The 21,682-nt window shown below is 43.1% G+C and overlaps 1 protein-coding gene across 6 annotated transcripts in view; it reads right to left on the bottom strand.

Annotated features, from left to right (window-relative positions):
- Positions 1-2,393: 2,393 nt before the first annotated feature.
- Positions 2,394-21,682, bottom strand: part of LOC106561060 (transcription factor SOX-6) — a 147,265-nt gene continuing 127,976 nt past the window's right edge. For all 6 annotated transcript variants that reach the window (XM_014124667.3, XM_045688091.2, XM_045688092.2 and 3 more), the window contains 4 exons: positions 17,334-17,439; positions 15,795-15,968; positions 7,737-7,953; positions 2,394-5,511 (listed from right to left, as the gene is read on the bottom strand). In XM_014124667.3, coding sequence (XP_013980142.2) covers positions 5,214-5,511; positions 7,737-7,953; positions 15,795-15,968; positions 17,334-17,439 — 795 coding nt within the window. In that variant the 3' untranslated portion in view covers positions 2,394-5,213. The remainder of the gene's footprint in view (positions 5,512-7,736; positions 7,954-15,794; positions 15,969-17,333; positions 17,440-21,682) is intronic.

Here is a 21,682-nt window from a genome sequence, read left to right as displayed (position 1 = left end):
ACAGGAAGTGCCCTGTCTGACAATTTGTTGTCCTTCTGTTGCATCTCTATCGACATTACAGCATCTGTGCTGTAACGTGACACTTTCTAAGGCTTCCATTGGCTCTCTAAAGCCGCCAGAAAGTGGAATGCGGTGTCTGTTGTCTCTGGGCAAAGTATCGTAGCAGAGTTTGTAAGTGGTCAGCCTGGGGACAGTGAGACTGGAGATGCGCTGTCACGAGAATTCGCCATGTTTTTCTTTCAGTCTTTGAATGAATACAACGTTGCCCGGTTGGAATATTATCGCTATTTTACGAGAAAAATAGCATAAAAATTGATTTTAAACAGCGTTTGACATGCTTCTAAGTACGGTAATGGAATATTTTGAATTTTTTTGTCACGAAATGCGCTCGCGCATTACCCTTCGGATAGTGACCTGAACGCACAAACAAAACGGAGGTATTTGGATATAACTATGGATTATTTGGAACCAAAACAACATTTGTTGTTGAAGTAGAAGTCCTGGGAGTGCATTCTGACGAAGAACAGCAAAGGTAATCAAATTTTTCTAATAGTAATTCTGAGTTTAGGTGACCCTGAAGTTGGCGGATATCAAAATAGCTAGCCGTGATGGCCGAGCTATGTACTCAGAATATTGCAAAATGTGCTTTCGCCGAAAAGCTATTTTAAAATCAGACATAGCGATTGCATAAAGGAGTTCTGTATCTATAATTCTTAAAATAATTCTTATGTATTTTGTCAACGTTTATCTTGAGTAATTTAGTAAATTCGGTGGGTATGCTAGTTCTGAACATCACATGCTAATGTAAAAAGCTGGTTTTTGATATAAATATGAACTTGATTGAACAAAACATGCATGTATTGTATAACATAATGTCCTAGGAGTGTCATCTGATGAAGATCATCAAAGGTTAGTGCTGCATTTAGCTGTTGTTTGGGTTTATGTGACATATATGCTTGCTTGGAAAATGGCTGTGTGATTATTTGTGTCTATGTAGTCTCCTAACATAATCTAATGTTTTGCTTTCGCTGTAAAGCCTTTTTGAAATCGGACAATGTGGTTAGATTAACGAGAGTCTTATCTTTAAAATGGTGTAAAATAGTTGATTGTTTGAGAAAATTGAATTGTGGTATTTTAGTTGGTTTTGTATTTCGCGCCGTGCGATGCCATTGGCTGTTGGCTAGGGGTTCCGCAGGCGGAACGGGGTTCCGCTAGCGGAACGTCTGTCCTCAACAGGTTAATCAGCTTCTTGATATGCCACACGTCAGGTGGATGGATTATCTTGGCAAAGGTGAAATGCTCACTAACAGGGATGTAAACAAATTTGTGCACAACATTTTAGAGAAACATGTTTTTTTGTGCATATGGAACATTTCTGGGATCTTTTATTTCAGCTCATGAAACATGGGACCAACACTTTACATATTGCGTTTATATTTTTGTTCAGTATATATTCCGGACTCTGGTCAGAAAGTTTATTGCCTGCAATTCTATGAATTTTGCCATGTGGTTTTATACTGTATTTTGTACTGTGTATTTACTGTAATACTGTATTCTCGACATAGCTCATTCTAATATTTCTACTACTGTCCATTACATTTTAGTTAAACTGTTTATACACACCACATATTAATTTATATACTGGACTAATATATTTACTGATATACATTCTTAGTATATCTCATTGTTAGTATATCTTGTAAAAATTAATCTGGTGTAGATACGTATAGATTGCATTTGGATTACTGTTACAGTGCTATTTGGGTTGTTAATTGGATTCGTTCCAACATTTCTTAATTTCTTGTGTTTTTTATTATTATTATTTGTGTTCTTGTTAGACATTTTAGGAGCTAGCATAAGCATTTCGCTGCACCTGCTATAACATCTGCTAAACTGTGTACGCAACCAATAACCTTTTATTTTATATATTTCTGTAGGATTACTGTTGAAAAACAACCCATTTTGAAGGCAGTTCTTCCACGAAAATCCCAATTTAACCATTGGGAATAATAGCTCAATATTATTTTTGAGAAAACACATTTTAAATCAATAAATGTCTAACATTTTCTCTAACCTCAATGTATAAATTCTGCTCTCTTATTTCTCACTAAACCAAAAAGCAAAGATCTTTTATAAGGCCTGTTAATTACTCAAAAATGTATGTACGCTTGGCATGGACTCAAGCATTACTATAGAAAGCAGGTTGCTGCAACTAACTTCCTTCTCTGTGTGTGTGTACTTACTTTACTTGTTTAGATCAGCTTGGTATTAGTCTCTTGTTGAGGATACTGTTAGTGTTATAATCACTAATAAACAAGTAAATACAATAAGTAACATACAGCAAAAAAGTGCTGCCTTTTATCCATTGATAAACACTTCATACATGTCAATGATGAATTTGTAAGGAAATCTGTCTTTATTTTTTCTCTGATTGTCTTTCTCACCAAGTTGTACTGACACTTTGAGAGCCAACACCAGCTAATAAATACAATGAAATGTTAAAAAGCACAATTTAATTTCAAACACAATACTCAACACAAAATGTGTGTGACCAGGAAAAATTACGTCTGCTTCCATAGGTCGAAACAGACTGGCGGTCTGAGTGACCCTTTTACTTGTGTCAAAGGGCAAAGCACCTCAGGCAGCACTGGAGTTAAAACAATGATTTCTGCATAAATAATAAAAATGCTACTAAACTGGAAATGTACTCAAACCTGTCAGATGTGAGATTTTCCTCAAGTCCAAACAGGTGATTTTTTTTGTTTGTCAGAATTGTGTCGTTTTTTTTTTTTCTAACGACAACTTCACATTAGGCAGTACTGAAAAAAAAAACATTCCTATCCAGTGCGTGTGATGCTTAGAACACTGGGAATAATGTCTACGCATGAGGAAACCGGTATAACTCTCCTTTTTGTTGTAATGCAAGTCAAATCAAACTTCAGTCCAAACAACAATTTTTTTTGTTTTTTTTTCTACCAACCTGCAAAATGTCATTTGACATGGTCATAAAGAGTTACAAATCACATACAAATCAACCAGCAAACAGAGTAACCCAAACCCTACAATAGAGCTTGTAAAAGTAGACATATTTGCAAAGTGGAAGATTATGAAAATAGGACTTTTATGGGTACGTTTTAAATTGACTTTAAATATCAGTTTCAAAATATACATGCACTGCAGAAATAAACATGTACCTTTTGAAATGCTAGAGGTTATATTGACCCACGTTTTTTTGTTTTGCCAACGTACCAATTTTACAAAAAACAAAACATTGGTTTGTATTTTTGAAAACCACCTCGGACGACAACATAATTGTAAACTGATCAATTCACAGAAACAAAATTAACATTTTAAACCCCTAAATATATGGTGTCCCTACTATAGAAATTACTGTCTGGACCGCTCCTCTGCGTTTTCCTGTAATTCGGAATGACCGTAGAACTAAGAGTCTAACTTTAAGACTTATTGTGCCTATTAAGATGTACTGAGTCATTAACAACATTTGCTGAGTCTGTATAACACATGTTATACTCACAAACTCTACACACAAACTTGAGCCAGGAAAAAAATAAAAAAGTCAAACCTAAAAGCCACTCAAGCTGAAAGTCAATGTACTATAACGGTGTACCAAAACAAATCATTTGATCCTTTTTGGCCCCTATGCATTATGGGTGAATTAAAGTGGAAGTTCAGGATTTTACAACTTGATGTTAGATGGTTCCTCACCTTGAATATAGTTTATGGGCCAGGAGAAACTGTAATACATGGTTTGGTTTTGTATAAACAGCCAATACAAACTTTCATTGTAAAATCCTGAACTTCCCCTTTAACATCCTGTAGAAGATGTGGGCTAAGAAAAGGGAGGCGAAGACACTTGGGGCTAAACATCCACAGATTGATACTCTCTACAATGAACCTCTGTACAGGTCTGTGTCATTGCCAGAGGGGGTGCCAGAGATGACATTGCGACTGACGACGAGTGCTGGGTTGTTTACTGGGGTATGCAAGGGAAAATGTTTGAAAGTCGGTTGCCTTTCTGTTGGTACCTAATCAACAAGACCCTGTAGCGCCCCACAAGGTGTCCTAGAGCGCTGGGCCTACCCATGGTCGGGGGAGGGGGGGATTTTTCCTAATATGGACACATCAGCAATAAAAAGTGATTGTATAAGACTTTTTGCAGCATCAAAGGTAAGACTAGAACATTTCAGAGGGATGTGAATGTAGGTTTGGCACATTTCAAGAAAAACTGTACACTATCTCAACAACAACAACAAAAAATAATATTAATAATAATACAAGGGATTTTTCCTCCCCTGTTTCGTTGTCAGTCTTGAAAAGTCCTACCACTCTCTCATATGAAATCAAAAACACATTCACAAGCTGGCACAGCATACCTGAGCAAGGATATAAAACCCCATCATAAACAGTAATGTAACATATTGTAAGCATTTGTCGAGAAAGGTGTAGGGGTACTGTACTCATAAGAAATAATCATGTCAAACTACAAGACCTTAAGGATTTTATATTACCTTTCACATTTTCAAGTCCTGACAATCCAAGGTTTTACAGGCAGTAACCTATCAGGAACATGTCCATGGAAATAAAAAATAAAATAAAAAAAAATAAAAAAACGTCATCACACTTAAAATAAACATTTAAGACTGACCGCTGTCGAAGACCAATTCCTGATGTTTTAGTCAAATCCATGCACGCTCCTATAAACAAAATACACACGCGGAAATGTGTAGGCTATCTCTTTGTTCTTTAATCTCATTCTCTTCTCATCGCCCCTTTTACTGACTCTACCTTGCGATTGTCTGTGTTGCATTGTAATTGCCGTGTGAGTATGTTCACTGTCTATCTGTTAGATTGTCTGGAGGTTGTCTAGAGGTTGTCTTTGCCCAATCCCTCTGTATGGGATCGTTTCCGAGACGTTTGCGCATGCTAAAAAGAAGTACTCTCGTCTAAAAAGGTATTTTTGAGCAACATGCTCTGTGAGATCTGAGCATGTTTAATTTATGTCATTTCCTGTCGAGAGTCAATCTGAGAATGCTCAGTCTGTGGTGCATCGTATCCCGGACGGAGCTGCTTCGAGCACATGCTCAGCTCCCGTCGTACTGTCGAAAAGTTGTTCTGTTCAGAACTCTGTCTCTGTCATATTGTCCCGCTTAAAAAAAAAAGTTCAAAAAGATCAGAAGTTCTTCTGAGCGTGCTCAGTTGGCGCCGACAGGCTCCCGTGTCTCACGGTCACTGCTGTAGTCCGATTTGTCCTCAAAGTCTTCATACATGTCTATCTCGTCCTCTCCGCTGACCGGGTGGTCGCCGGTCACCATGGCGACCGGTTTGGGCGTGACCACGCCGAACGTGCTCTGGGTGACGGGGATGGCGGGCTCGGGGCTGGCCGAGGCGCTGGAGCAGTCCGACGTCAGGTGCGGTGAGGGTGTGGCTGTCGCTATGGCAGCCGGGTAGAGGCCGCCGGCACTGTTGCTGATGGGGATCTGAGGCTGTGGCCTGCAGTAGGTGGAGAGAGAGAGAGAGAGAGAGAGAGAGAGAGAGAGAGAGAGAGAGAGAGAGAGAGAAAGAAAGGAGAGAGAAAGAAAGAGGGAGAGAGAGAGATTGAGAGAGAGAGAGAGAGAGAGAGAGAGAGAGAGAGAGAGAGAGAAAGAAAGAAAGAGAGATGAGAGAGAGAGAGAGAGGTTGAAAGAGAGAGAAGGAAATAGAGCAAGAGAGAGGTAAAGAGAGAGAGAGAAGTGGAGAGCAAGAGAAGGCGAGTGAGAGAGTGTGTAAGAGAGACAGATAGGGTGTTTTACAAAAACAGATTCATTCTATCCTGGCCTGCTTTTGAACAGCTATTTAGAACAAGTTGAACGGTAGCTAACTCTTGTCTTTCGGGCAAACCTTAACGCAGAGCTTTTGCCAGCACACAGTAGTCCTGTCAATGCTAAATAGCCTCTTGAGAAATGGATGGAATGAAGGTAAACACATATCACTCAAGCAAGCCCTCTGCCCTCAAATGAAGCACATAAACCAAGAAAATTGATGTCAGTTTCCTCATCTAACAGTTCACCCCTTCTAGAAACAATTACCGCAGAGAACCTCTGACAGACTCATTTTCACATTAAACTGCTTAAAAACGACCCTGTTTCATTATAAGGAGCCAGGTCGAAATTGGTTATACCTCAATTTATAGCTCCCCTCCAGTTATTTGATTCAGTCCTGAGTGAAACTCCAGCCGCTATGGCGAATCAGGCTTTTCTTCCGCTTGACCACACACACTAAATTACAGAGTTAAACCTGTGACGTCTGCCCTGTACCGCCTCTCTCTCTCTCTCTCTCTGTCTCTCTCTCTCTCTCTCTGTCTCTCTCTCTCTCTGTCTCTCTCTGTCTCTCGCTCTCTCTCTGTCTCTCTCTCTCTCTCTCTCAAACATCTGCTAGTATGATTTCTGTGTCATATTTCTACCGCCCGCAAAGCGCCTGCCATTGTCCTAATTTAATAAATGACAACTATTAAAAATCACTCCAATACAAAGCAGTGCCCCTGGTAAATCCATTAAAACGTGGCCTGCCGTGATGACTTTAATCACATCTATGCCTGTTTTCTATTAAGACCCAGCCACTGGCTTCGGCTGAATCCCAAAAGGCACCGTATTCCCTATAATAGTGCACTACTTTTAACCAAGGCCCATGGGGCTTTGGTCAAAAGTAGTGCACTATTTAGGGAATAGGGAGCCATTTGGGATGCGGCCTTGTTTTCAGCATTGCCTGCAGTTTGACATGAGAGGATGAGAAAAGCGCTATGATAAAGAGACCTTGTTATCTTTAAACTAGTAGTTTGGATTATAAATTCAGCCTATAGCGCAGCACTATGACTTGAAGGGAAATACTGGGTGCACGGGGAATTAGCCTTACAAAGACCAACTTCCCCTTAACAAAATGATTAGGAGCAGTCGACTCAAGTATTCCAATCCAAAAAAATGGGAGCCGTCCATGAAAAAAATATTGAAGAGATAGTTGATCCCGGGATCAGTTTCCTTTCTCTATTAGCTTAGTATTAAAGTGACCTACTTCAAAATGTTTTTAATTAAGTATGTTAAAAATCAGATTTTCTGTGTTTGAATGGTGTGGGCGCAACCCCAACAACAGAATGAAATGAAAATATACATGACAAGTAATGGTTGTCCAGCTCAGTCAACGAGGCAACGTGACGTCACGCTATATGAGGAAATAGCAAGCATTTTTTGTTTAAGGTGATGTTTTTTAAGTGTTTTTTCCACTAATTCAAGTATAGGATGAGTCAACCACATTATTTGGGTATGAGATAATAGAATATGAACCTTCAAAAGGGAGATTTTCACTGGACAGTTACTATAAAGGTTGACTACTCCAAAATCAAAGTTTGTCAGACGTTTTCTGACCTCAAAAGTAGCCTAAAGTCAAGATGAATCCACGTACCACATCACCGGTTGTGTATGTCCAGCTTCAAATGAATGAAAAAGGTCTCTTTGTTCTGGAAATATGGAAATGACATGGTGCTCTTCCATTTATTTTGGATTGTGGCGTAGAGCCTAATCTACAAAACAAATTGCCTGGGACATGGACTTACCTCAACAGAAGACCACTTTTGAGGTTTGAAAACACAAACTTTGATTTTGGAGTGTAATGTCCCTTTAAGTATACTAACAGTTAGCCTAAAGACTGCACAACAGTAGATCAGTAGAGTGTCTCTCTCTTCTTACCCCACACTGAAGAACTGCCTCATTTCCTGCCGCCGCGAGCGCATCATCTGCTTGTACTCGCCAATGCGTAGCTTCTTGCCGTCGATGATGCAGGTCCTCTTGGGCCGGGGCTTGTACTTGTAGTTGGGGTACTTCTCCAGGTGGATCTTACTGAGATGGGCCTGTTCCTCGTAGTATGGCTGCTTCTCCTGGTTGGTCATGGACTTCCAGCGAGAGCCTATACACGGATAGCGGGACACACACACAGCAAGGGTCAGGGTTGGGACCCAAACTACAGCGTAAGGACACACACACACACGTGCGCACACGCACACACACACACACACACAGGTGCGCGCACACACACGTGCGCACGCGCACAGACACACACACTGAAGGGCACTATTACGGTATTGGTGTTCGTAGAGAGTATTGGAGTTGGTGTTCGTCGAAAGTATTGGAGTTGGTGTTCGTAGAGAGTATTGAAGTTGGTGTTCGTAGAGAGTATTGCAGTTGGTGTTCATAGAGAGTATTGAAGTTGGTGTTCGTAGAGAGTATTGGAGTTGGTGTTCGTAGAGAGTATTGAAGTTGGTGTTCGTAGAGAGTATTGGAGTTGGTGTTCGTAGAGAGTATTGAAGTTGGTGTTCGTAGAGAGTATTGGAGTTGGTGTTCATAGAGAGTATTGGAGTTGGTGTTCGTCGAGAGTATTGGAGTTGGTGTTCGTCGAGAGTATTGGAGTTGGTGTTCGTCGAGAGTATTGGAGTTGGTGTTCGTAGAGAGTATTGGAGTTGGTGTTCGTAGAGAGTATTGGAGTTGGTGTTCGTAGAGAGTATTGGAGTTGGTGTTCGTAGAGAGTATTGGAGTTGGTGTTCGTAGAGAGCATTGGAGTTGGTGTTCGTAGAGAGCATTGGAGTTGGTGTTCGTAGAGAGTATTAGAGTTGGTGTTCAAAGAGTGTATAGGAGTCAAAGTTTTGTCAAGTATAGTCCTGTAACTAGAAATCTTTTCACAGTTTAGTGGATTACAACGTTCTGTAAATTGCTTGTTTATGTTCTTCTAATAATAAATAGTGGGATCGATACAGTTACATATTGCAATGTAATTTTTGGACAATATTATATCGATATTTGACTATATAGATTTCTTTTTAAACTAGCGTTAGTCAGCTGTACCCGCACCAAAACTCTGGTATTTTTCATCCTATAGCTTGTTCTTTCATTTTCTTTTTAAATAGTGAGACAAAATTTGTTCTCCACATTTAGTTCCCTGACTGATCAAAACAAATTTTCTCCAGCTCTCTCTCGTCCCTCTGCAGCAGACATATTGTGAGCAATATGTTTGGAACATCAAATCGCAATAAAATCACAGTTTCGAATCGCAATACATATAGAATCATGAGAATCGCAATACAGATCGTGATAATATAGAATCATGATAATATTGAATTGTGAGGTCCCTGGTAATTCCCACCCCTATCTTATAATGTGGTTCAATTAGCCATTGAACCGTACGTGTCAGCACTTCCACTGTACAAAATGTATGCCGTCTTACTTCTATCATAGCAGGAAATCTCTTCAAGTAGGAACTTGTAATAAGAGAGAGACTACTGATGCATCTACATTGTTGAAGGGTGCTTGAAAACAGGAATCCGTCACACTTTAGGATCCCTGATACAGTGGGTTCTCATCATGTCTCTCCTATAAGCACCCAACGACGGAACAAGTGGACAGGGCCGTTACCGCAGGAATGGAGCACATCTGCGTGGCTTTCTGACAACCCATTATACACACACACCACAGCTCGGACACACACAGAGAGGAATCCAGGACTTGTGTCCCAACTGACACCCTATTCCCTATTTAGTGCACTGCTTTGTCCTGGGCTCTGGTCAAAAGTAGTGACCTATTTAGGAAAAAGGGTGCCAACTGGGGCGCAAGCGAGGACTCTGTTTACTGACGTTTATCGAGACTCCCTTCTTTTTAAACTAAGGAAACAGTGAGGACACTTTTTTTTTTACAGACTAAAGCGGCCGCATCGTGTCCCTCGTCTCCAGCTGTGTTATTGTGTTTGGGCAGCACACACTCCATCGTCTCCTGATTGCCTCTCAGGTCTGGCATTTCCCTGGTGTCATCACAAACAAACCGCTAACTAGGTAAATATCCGGAATGTTCTGTCTCTGTCGGATAGGTGGAAGTGATAGATGACCTCTGACCCTTTAAATATGACTCCAACTTTGAGTGATGAGGTTTGAGCTATCCAATGCTTTGGAACCCTCAAACTCAACTCTGGACCTCGAAGCCAGTTCCACTGTATTTTTTCATCGTTGCCCTCCTAATCAGGGACAAATTTAGACCTGGGACACCAGGTGGGTACAATTAATTATCAGGTAGAACAGAAAACCAGCAGGCTCCGGATCTCATAGGGTAAGAGTTGAATAATCCTGCTTTAGAATGATAACTTCAGTGATGTTGAACAATGGTCTATATATACGACGGATGAGCAAGTGCAAAGATTGTATTTCTTTAATACAGCGTTTAGTTTGCCTCAATTCATTTAACGAGTAAAATCATTTGACACCGTTTGCTCAAAAGCCAAACATTTTGGCCTAGTGCATGGGTCGGCGACCTTTATCACTGGAAGGGACATTTTTTCCACACACAAAAAAAATTAAGTGTTGAGGGAGCCGCGGAAGACATTCGAGCCCTTTCCAAGCAATATCTTATATTCAAGCACCACGGATAGCAGTCTGATCAAATTACCACGAAATCTGATGTTCAGGGTCACAGAGCAGTGGACACAGTGGTCGTCTGGTGAAGTTGCAGGGAGAATCGAATCTCGTGAACATACAGTAAAATATGCTCAAGGAGTGATTTTACTTTTTGATTTAAAAAGCTACCAACAAAGGAAATATTGCTGTCCAGTGATTAACTGAAATATCCACATCAAGCCCCGCAAGAAATTAAATAATGAAACGCAGATAAACAAGTATTATAAGGCAAACGGAAGGTTTGATTGTAATCAATATTTATTAAAGGCATACTGCTTTAACTTAAAACAAAGTGTTGTCTGTTTCTTTACCTTACTTTAATAATTAACATTTTAAAACTCTAAAATGATATTTGGAGAACAGCTAAAACATTATTATTGCACACAGAGTGAGTCCACGCAACTTATGTGACTTGTTAAGCACATTTCTACTCCTGAACTTATTTAAGCTTGTCATAACAAAGGGGTTGAATACTGATTGACTCAATACATTACAGCTTTTCATTTTTCATTCATTTGTAAAATAAAAAATCTAAAAACATAATTCCCCTTTGACATTATGGGGTATTGCGTGTAGGCCAGTGACAAGAAATCAATTATTATTATTTTTTTTAATTCTGGCTATAACACAACAAAATGTGGAAAAAGACAAGGGGTGTGAATACTACTATGAATGCTAGTATCAACACAAGAAGCACTTTTCACTGCACATATCCATCACCCCAGTCAGAGTCTCACAGCAGAGGATGTGTGTGTGTGTGTGTGAGAGAGAGAGAGAGAGAGAGAGAGAGAGAGTTCTATAGGTGTGTGTGAGTTCTATAAAAACCTTATTCTAATATGAATGATTAAATAAGATCAGATTGATCGATTGGTAGTTGACCGATATACAATATTTTGAATACATCATTGAACGTTTAGGTGGACATGGGGGGGTAGCACAGTTAGTTTCTGTTTCATACGGCAGTGTTGTTTTAAAAGAGGCACACACCCTCTTAAGACATTATCTACTGTGCCTTCGGATAAGTATTCAGACCCCTTGACTTTTTCCACATTTTGTTACGTTAAAGCCTTATTCTAAATGGAATTTAAAAAAAATTATCCTCAGCAACCTACACACAATACCCCATAATGACGAGGTGAATAACGGGTTTTTGATCATATAATATAGCTCAGGATTTGAAAAACAGAAATACCTTATTTACATAAGTATTCAGACCCTTTGCTATGAGGCTCAAAATTGATCTCAGGTGCATCCCGTTTCCATTGATCATCCTTGAGATGTTTCTACAACTTGATTTGAGTCCACCTGCGGTAAATTCAACTGACTGGACATGATTTGGAAAGACACACACCTGTCTCTATAAGGTCCCACAGTTGACAGTGCATGTCGGAGCAAAAACCAAGAATTCGAAGGAATTCTCTGTAGAGCTCCGAGACAGGATTGTGTCGAGGCACAGATCTGGGGAAGGGTACCAAAACATTTCTGCAGCATTGAATGTCCCCAAAAACACAGTGGCCTCCATCATTCTTAAACGGTTGAAGTTTGGAACCACCAAGACTCTTCCTAGAGCTGACCGCCCTCTTCCTAAATCAGGCCACATACACTGAGATTAAGTTCAAATAATCTCTCCTTTCTCCGGAAGTGTGTACTCGTTCACTACTATGTAAAAGCATTGAATTGGGATTACAGTCATGGCTAGACTGAGGGAGTTTCTACCATATATCTTATACCAATCATTTCCTTCCAAATCCATGAAGGGAAGTGAACCATTGGGACGCAGCCTGAGTATTTGTTAACTGTACATCCACTATCACTTGTTCACAAGGCCTTCTGGAAAGATTTGAAATGTTTTCACACTGAAAACCGCTAGATCAAATCAATTTTTATTTGTCACTTGCGCCGAATATAACAAGTGTAGACCTTACAGTGAAATGCTTACCTACAAGCCCTTAACCAACAATGCAGTTCAAGAAGAAGAAAATATTTACCAAGCAGACGAAAATAAAAAGTAATTATAAAAGTAACACAATAAGAATAACAATAACGAGGCTATATACAGGGGGCACCAGTACCGAGTCAGTGTGCGGGGGTACGGGCTAGTTGAGGTAATCTGTACATGTAGGTGAGGGTGAAGTGACTATGATTAAGTGTAGTCTGGCCCAGGGGTGTGAAGGTGAACGGAAAGGCTAGAGCAACGAACCGCCCTTGCTGTCTCTGTTTCCCCTCTTTCCACTGGGATTCTTTGCCTCTACCCCTATTACGGGGGCTGAGTCACTGGCTTACTGGTGTCCTTCCATGCCGTCCCTGGGAGGGGTGCGTCACTTGAGTGGTTTGAGTCACTGACGTGGTCTTCCTGTCTGGGTTGGCGCCCCCCCTTGGGCTGTGCCGTGGCGGAGATCTTTGTGGGCTTTACTAGGCCTTGTCCTGGGATGGTATGTTGGTGGTTGGAGATATCCCTCCAGTGGTGTGGAGGCTGTGCTTTGGCAAAGTGGGTGGGGTTATATCCTACCTGTTTGGCCCTGTCCGGGGGTTTCATCGGATGGGGCCACAGTGTCTCCTGACCCCTCCTGTCTCAGCCTCCAGTATTTATGCTGCAGTAGTTTATGTGTCGGGGGGCTAGGGTCAGTCTGTCACATCTGGAGTATTTCTCTTGTCTTTTCCGGTGTCCTGTGTGAATTTAAATATGCTCTCTCTAATTCTCTCTAATTCTCTCTTTCTCTTTCTTTCTTTCTCTCTCTCGGAGGACCTGAGCCCTAGGACCATGCCTCAGGACTACCTGGCTTGATGACACCTTGCTGTCCCCAGTTCACCTGGCCGTGCTGCTGCACCAGTTCCAACTGTTCTGCCTGCAGCTATAGAACCCTGACCTGTTCACCGGACGTGCTACCTGTCCCAGACCTGTTGTCCCAGACCTGCTGGAACCCTGACCTATTCACCGGATGTGCTACCTGTCCCAGACCTGCTGTTTTCAACTCTCTAGAGACAGCAGGAGCGGTAGAGATACTCTCAAAGATCGGCTATGAAAAAGCCAACTGACACTTACTCTTGTGTTACTGACTTGTTGCACCCTCGACAACTACTACGATTATCATTATTTGACAATGCTGGTCATTTATAAACATTTGAACATCTAGGCCATGTGCTGTTATAATCTCCACCCGGCACAGCCAGAAGAGGACTGGCCACCCCTCATAGCCTGGTTCCTCTCTAGGTTTCTTCCTAGGTTTTGGCCTTTCTAGGGAGTTTTTCCTAGCCACCGTGCTTCTACACCTGCATTGCTTGCTGTTTGGGGTTTTAGGCTGGGTTTCTGTACAGCACTTTGAGATATCAGCTGATGTAAGAAGGGCTATATAATTAAATTTGATTTGATTTGATATGCATAGGTAACAAACAAACAGCGAGTGTACAAAAGGGAGGGGGGAGGGGTGTCAATGTAAATTGTCTGGTCGCGATTTTATGAATTGTTCAGCAGTCTTATGGCTTGCAGGTAGAAGCTGTTGAGGAGCCTTTTGGTCCTAGACTTGGCGCTCCGGTTCCGCTTGCCGTGCGGTAGCAGAGACTCCAGTCCGTGACTGGAGTCTCTGACAGTTTTATGGGCTTGACAGCGCCTATTATATAGGTCCTGGATGGCAGGAAGCTTGGCCCCAGTGATGTATTGGGCCGTACGCACTACCCTCTGTAGCGCCTTATGGTCAGATGCCGAGCAGTTGCCATACCAGGCGGTGATGCAACTGGTCAGGATGCTCTCGATGGTGCAGCTGTAGAACCTTTTGAGGATCTGGGGACCCATGCCAAATATTTTCAGTCTCCTGAGGGGGAAAAGGTTTTGTCGTGCCCTCTTCACGACTGCCTTGGTATGTTTGGAGCATGATAGTTCATTCCAAGGAACTTGAAACTCTCGACCCGCTCCACTACAGCCCCGTCGATGTTAATGGGGGCCTGTTCGGCCCGCCTTTTCCTGTAGTCCACGATCAGCTCCTTAGTCTTGTTCACATTGAGGGAGAGGTTGTTGTCCTGGCACCACACTGCCAGTTCTCTGACCTCCTCCCTATAGGCCGTCTCATCGTTGTCGGTGATCAGGCCTAACACTGTTGTGTCGTCAGCAAACTTAATGATGGTGTTGGGGTCGTGTTTGGCCATGCAGTCGTGGGTGAACAGGCAATTCAGGAGGGGACTAAGCATGCACCTCTGACGGGCCCCAGTGTTAAGGATCAGCATGGCAGACGTGTTGTTGCCTACTTTTACCACCTGGGGGCGGCCCGTCAGGAAGTCCAGGATCCAGTTGCAGAGGGAGGTGTTTAGTCCCAGAGTCCTTAGCTTAGTGATGAGCTTCGTGGGCACTATGGTGTTGAACGCTGAGCTGTAGTCAATGAACAGCATTCTCACATAGGTGTTCCTTTTGTCCAGGTGAAAAAGGGCAGTGTGGAGTGCGATTGAGATTGTGTCATCTGTGGATCTGTTGGGGCAGTATCGAGGGTGTCTGGGAGGATGCTGTTGATGTGAGCCATGACCAGCCTTTCAAAGCACTTCATGGCTACCGACGTGAGTGCCATGGGGCGGTAATCATTTAGGCAGGTTACCTTCGCTTCCTTGGGCACAGGGACTATGGTGGTCTGCTTGAAACATGTAGGTATTACAGACTCGGTCAGGGAGAGGTTGAAAATGTCAGTGAAGACACTTGACAGTTGGTCCGCACATGCTTTGAGTACACGTCCTGGTAATCCGTCTGGCCCAGCTGCCTTGAGAATGTTGACCTGTTTAAAGGTTTTGTTCACGTCGGCTACTGAGAGCGTTATCGCACAGTCATCCAGAACAGCTGGTGCTCTCGTGCATGCGCTTCAGTGTTGCTTGCCTCGAAGCAAGCATAAAAGGCATTTAGCTCATCTGGTAGGCTCTCGTCATTGGGCAACTCGCGTCTGGGTTTCCCTTTGTAGTCCGTAATAGTTTTCAAGCCCTGCCACATCCGACGAGCATCAGAGCCGGTGTAGTAGGATTCAATCTTAATCCTGTATTGACGCTTTGCTTGTTTGATGGCTCGTCTGAGGGCAATTGCGGTCTGTGGTAGATCAATCCGCTTAATTTTTGCAACTGAAAGATCATGTATGAGCATAAAAAGGCCACGGAATACGGAGGGCATATTTAAAACCTATATATATTTTTGACACTTCATTCAGACAGTAAGGTAATCAAACAGGCATGTGGGAGAAACAGTGAGAGGGACAGACGCCGGGATTGAACCCCGGTCTCCGGTGGGGAGTTTTATATGCGACATGCCAGGGAGTATTACCACTCGACCACAGCTCTGCCATCTTACCCAGGATCTTGCTGATGTTGGAATTGTGCATGTCGGGGAAGGTCTGCAGGATCTTCCTCCTCTCGTCCTTGGCCCACACCATGAAGGCATTCATGGGCCTCTTGATGTGGGGCTCAGTACTGTTCCTGCCCCTGGTCTCCCTGAAGACCCGGGCTTCCGTAGTGCTGGCGACACCTGTGGGAAGGGAGGGACATTTCATGACTTACTCAATCACTCACTCGTTCGTGTAAGAACCTATTAAGCCACAAAGTACATTCATTGCACAGTATGTCTAAGAGCCTCCAGATAGTGAGGGAGGGGACAATTGAAAGTGTATGTGTGTGTGTGTGCGTGCACTTGTGTTTTACAGTAATGAGGGGGTCTGTGTCTACTCTACACAGAAGAGGCCGCAGAAATAGGGATGGACCCCCTGGCTGTGGTCGCCATCAACAACGCTCTGATTATCAGCCAGATAACATCTCTGTTTACGGTCCCGTGTTTACGGCTCTGATTTCAAACCACAGCATGATGAATGCTTCCCAATCCACCGTAACCTGTAAACACTGGGGGTTTATAGAAAACAGGTGGGCATCTGGGCCAGAAAATATAAAAAACCCAATTCCGTTTTTTAACTGCCTTGCTTCTGTTTGCATACTTCGGCAGGGTGGAATTGTCTGAGACACAAACAGTGTTAGTGGGTTGGAAAGAGGGGGACAATCTAGAATACCGCTTCTTGTTCCTCGTCGACGTACAGTAAGAAGCCCACTGAACAATTGTGTCGTATTAAAGGTCCTTCATTTGAAAAACTAAACGGAAGCCCCGCCATTTGGTTTGCTATAAAGTTCAGGGGTTGTGATGGGGGTATTGAACTCAGCTCATGAGGCATAAAATGATTGAAAAAACTGTAAATATCACAGAGTGGGCCTATTGGTGCAAGGCAGGGGTTTGTGCCTGGACATTCAAGTGTCCACTACTGAGGCGATCCGAGAAGAACACAATAAATATTTAGGTCTGGTGAATACCTGTGTGCAGAGCAGACTATCTCTCTGTCTGTGTCTCTACAGTAGGGAACACAGTTGAAAGAGGCCCCAAAAGTGGCACTATCTAACCAAGGGCCCCAAGCGAAAGGTCACTGGCATCCATTTAGCCTGAGCAGGATGTGCCCACTTTTGCCTCAAACGTTTCCTGTCTGTTAAATATCCGTCTGACCCTCTCTCTTCTCTTCTCCTCTGTTCTCCTACTACTATGCGCCAAGCCATACAACAGCAATGTATTTTTATACACATTAATATAAACACGGATGGCAAGCATACACATAGTCATAAACATGGACTAGAACATACTGTACTGTACAGAATGCACTTACATAAAAGTATGGAGAACTGAAAGAGATGTGTATGTAGAACTTTCAGAAGACGGACATAAAGGGAGAAAAATATATTTTGGACATTTTTGAAACAAAGAAAGGACATATTATTGAGACATTTTGAAAGAAAGAAAGAAAACATTATTGAGATATTTTGAAAGAAAGAAAAAAAAAAAAAGAAAGACGAAACTCACCATCAACATCCTCATGTCTGGTGAGGTCAATGACCCTGTGGCCCATCTTTCCATCCTCTCCCAGGTTGCCCAGGTGCTGACTCAAACTCTCAAAGTGCATCCGCTCCTAAAACACACAGAGTTCAAAGGTCAATAAGGGTTGATTCACACTACGGAGCCGAGCCAAGCGAGCCGAGCTGTACGAAGCTGACCTGGTTTACGCATGCATCATAGTTGTTGGAATCATGCTGGAAAGAACAATGTGAAAATAAATATCCAAGCCAGCACAGTACAGTTTGGGTCTGCCTAATAGCGTGAAAATGCTATTAAGAGTCCAATTAAACGGACTGTAAAGCTCTGATATACGAGCTCAGAGAGAATAACACAGTCATCACATCACAGAACACACATTTTCAAAGAAATTCAGCAATTTAGCAAACATACACAGCAAACAAGTTTCAGTCTTCGATGCCTAGCTGTTTGCATTGTAATTTGGCCGTCTTCAGATCAAAGCTCTTGTTCTTCTTTGTGATCTTAGAGCCGGTCTATATGAGTAGGTTTGTGCTAATGATGGTGTAACAAACTCGAGTCATACTTTCTCACACACTGCTTTTGGCGAGAGATAAGAGTTTAAAGACAGCCATTCCAGCTTAGGGGAGGTAGGAAGGAGGTATTTGAGAAAAGACCGGATCGAAAAGAAGAAGAAAGGAGAACAGGAGAATAAATGAAGTCAAATAATACAAGAAAAATGAAGAGAGAGCGTGCGCACGCGAGAGCGGGAAAGACAGAGAATGCCCCCCCCCCCCCCCCCAAATGATTTACAGCCACAGAACAAGATCATTTACCAGATCTATCCAGCGAAGCGCTACCATGTAAGCTGCAACTAACTCGATGCTCCCCGCCCATCCTGCCTACTGAGTCTCTGATTATCCTGCACTGTCCACCCTTCCGCACCGCTCCGTCAAATGAGTCTGCCACGCTCCCAAACTGTGGTGGAAAACAAAGGCCTCCACAGTCACCACGCATCCACTCCTTCTTCCACCTCTTCTCCTCCTCTTCCCCGTTTTCTGGTGACAGACGCATTTCGTTTGACGGAGGGAATGGCTGCTGGGTACAGTCATGCCGCGGTAGCAGCTAGAAGCGCTGGTGGAACTTGGGGTCTTTTTTTTATTTTATATATAAAACACACACACACACACACACACACACACACACACACACACACACACACACACACACACACACACACACACACAGTGGAGTCTGAAATTATTGGCACCCTTGATAAAGATGAGGAAAAATGACTGTATAAAATAAATAATTCAAATACTGAGCTATATTGCATGATCAAAAACATATTATTTTGTACTAATACAATTGCTCATAGAAAGAGATTTTGACACCCCTGTTTTCATAATGGCACTGAGCATTTTTCTCAAATGTTTTATAGACCATTCCTCCATACAGAATATTTCCAGATCCTTGACATCCTTCGTCTGGGCGTATGGACTGCCTCCTTCAATTCAAACCACAGGTTTTCAATGGGATTTAAATTCTGGAGATTTTGTGGTCAATTAACGATTTCTTTGTGGATTTTAATGTGTGCTTCGGGTTAATGATCCACTTGCGGCCAAGTATCAGGTAGATGCAACCAGGTTTTTTTTGGCTAAAATGTCCTGGTACTTGGTCAAGTTCATGATGCCGTTGACAAGGGCCCCAGGACCAAAACAGCCCAATAACATCAATGATCCACCCCCATATTTTACAGTAGGAATGGGGTACTTAGCTATCTGTTTATGCGCTGTCATTTAAATGCCAAACCCACCACTGGTGTGCATGGCCAAAAAGCTCTGTCTTCCTGGAGTTTGTTAAACGGCATTGGCACTTGGATTGAAACTAGTGCTATGGTCAGATGACATGGAAATCCACATCAACAGGGCTGTAGTGGAGCGGGTTGAGAGCTTCCAAGTTCCTTGCTGTCCACATCACTAAGGACCTATCACGGTCCAAACACACCAACACAGTCGTGAAGAGGGTCCGACAATGTCTGTTCCCCCTCAGGAGGCTGAAAAGATTTGGCATGGGACCTCAGATCATTAAAAAGTTCCACAGCTGCACCAATGAGAGCATCTTGACTGGTTGCATCACTGCTTGGTATGGCAACTGCTCGGGCATCCGACTGCAAGGCGCTACGGGGGGTAGTGAGTACGGCCCAGTACGTCACTGGAGCCGAGCATCCTGGCATCCAGGACCTCAATACCAGGCGGTGTCAGAGGAAAGCCCTAAAAAATGTCAAAGACTCCAGCCACCCAGGTCATAGACTGTTCCCTCTGCTACCCCACGGCAAGCGGTACCGGAGCGCCAAGTCTAGGATCCCCTTATTGTATTATTATTTATTTTGTATTTTTTGCCCCGACTCTCTTTCACAGGCACGATGTACACTCACTGGACTCTAACCACACACTCACACATACTACACCGACACCGCAACACACATGGAAGCACACACAAAGCACACGCACACATGCATATTGACGCCACACACACACACACACACACACACACACACACACACACACACACACACACACACACACACACACACACACACACACACACACACACACACACACACACACACACTGCTGCTACTCTCTGTTTATTATCGATGCATAGTCACTTTACCTCTACCTACATGTACATAGTAACTGAATTACTTTGACTAACCTGTACCCCTGCACATTGACTCGGTACCGGTACCCCTTGTATATAGCCAAGTCATTGTTATTTTATTGTGTTACTATTTTTCCTTTAGTTTAGCAAATTTTTCTGACTTACTTTAAAAAAAAACTCTGCATTGTTGGTTAAGGGCTCGTAAGTAAGCATTTCACGGTAAGGTCTACCTACCCTGTATTCGGCGCATGTGACAAATAAAATTTGATTTGAAATAGAGTTCCTTGACCACGCACACCAGTGGTGGGTTTAGTGTCGAAATCAGGACGCATAAGAAGAAAATAACCCCATACCTACTGTAAAATATGACGGTGGATCTTTGATGTTATGTGGCTGTTTTTGATTCTACAGGCCTCGGGGCCCTTAACATCATCATGAACTTTACCCACTACCAGGATATTTTTGCCAAATAACCTTCAACAGGGGATTTACAGTCAGAGGGGAGAGCATCACCCAAAGACCTACAGGAGATGAATACAGACAATAAAGAGACAATGACTTGTAAAGATTTTTTAAGAGCTAGTCTCTGCATGCAGAGAAACTGAAGGAGCCAATTTCAATTCCAAGACTCACAGAACACTTGGTAACAGTCTACAGGACTAACTCAAGATCTAATCAGGACTCACCCAAAAGTCATTTGGGACTTAATCTGCACCCGTACTTAGTATGGCAGCAAGCCTACAGTCAGAAGTCCAATGTGGTCGCTCGTAAATGACAACAATGACGAATAATCGACATTAGCTACATTGTTCAAAGCCATAAAATAAAGTTTTAAAAATATACTTTTGTTACTTTACGGGACTGAGGCTTGTCCAACATTCAACTCGATCTATCTCGAGTTAAAAAGACACACAGAGCTCCTCTATTGGCTAGGCTCTCCTGGGCACATGTTTGAACGGGTTGCTATGGCAGCCCTATAAACACCGGTCCGGCCGAGCAGTTTTATCAGCGTCGTGTTGAGCTCATTACCGCGGCGACACATACAGGCAAACCCTGCTCTAACCGACCCACAAATGTTAACTGCCTCCTCCAGGAGCAGTGAAATCCCTCACTCCTCCTTCTCGCCCTCCTCACTGCCCTCCTCCCTCACTCTGCCTGTCATCTCTCAATAGAGACGCCTTGTCCTGTTGCCCACTGAAACTGAAGGAGCAGTGACATACCCCTCCCTCTCTCCTAGTCCTCCTCTCCCTTCTCCCTCCGTCCTTCACTCTGCCTGTCATCTCTCAATACAGACGCCTTGTCCTGTTGCCCACTGAAACTGAAGGAGCAGTGACATACCCCCCCCTCTCTCCTAGTCCTCCTCTCCCTTCTCCCTCCGTCCTTCACTCTGCCTGTCATCTCTCAATACAGACGCCTTGTCCTGTAGCCCACTGAAACTGAAGGAGCAGTGACATACCCCTCCCTCTCTCCTAGTCCTCCTCTCCCTTCTCCCTCCGTCCTTCACTCTGCCTGTCATCTCTCAATACAGACTCCTTGTCCTGTAGCCCACTGAAACTGAAGGAGCAGTGACATACCCCTCCCTCTCTCCTAGTCCTCCTCTCCCTTCTCCCTCCGTCCTTCACTCTGCCTGTCATCTCTCAATACAGACGCCTTGTCCTGTAGCCCACTGAAACTGAAGGAGCTCACGCCCACCCTAT

This window comes from Salmo salar, chromosome 10, assembly GCF_965601325.2.
Source record: "Salmo salar chromosome 10, fSalSal1, whole genome shotgun sequence".
Classification (NCBI taxonomy): domain Eukaryota; kingdom Metazoa; phylum Chordata; class Actinopteri; order Salmoniformes; family Salmonidae; genus Salmo; species Salmo salar.
The sequence above is the reverse complement of the archived record's forward strand: the minus strand, read 5'-3'. Positions and strand labels throughout refer to the sequence as shown.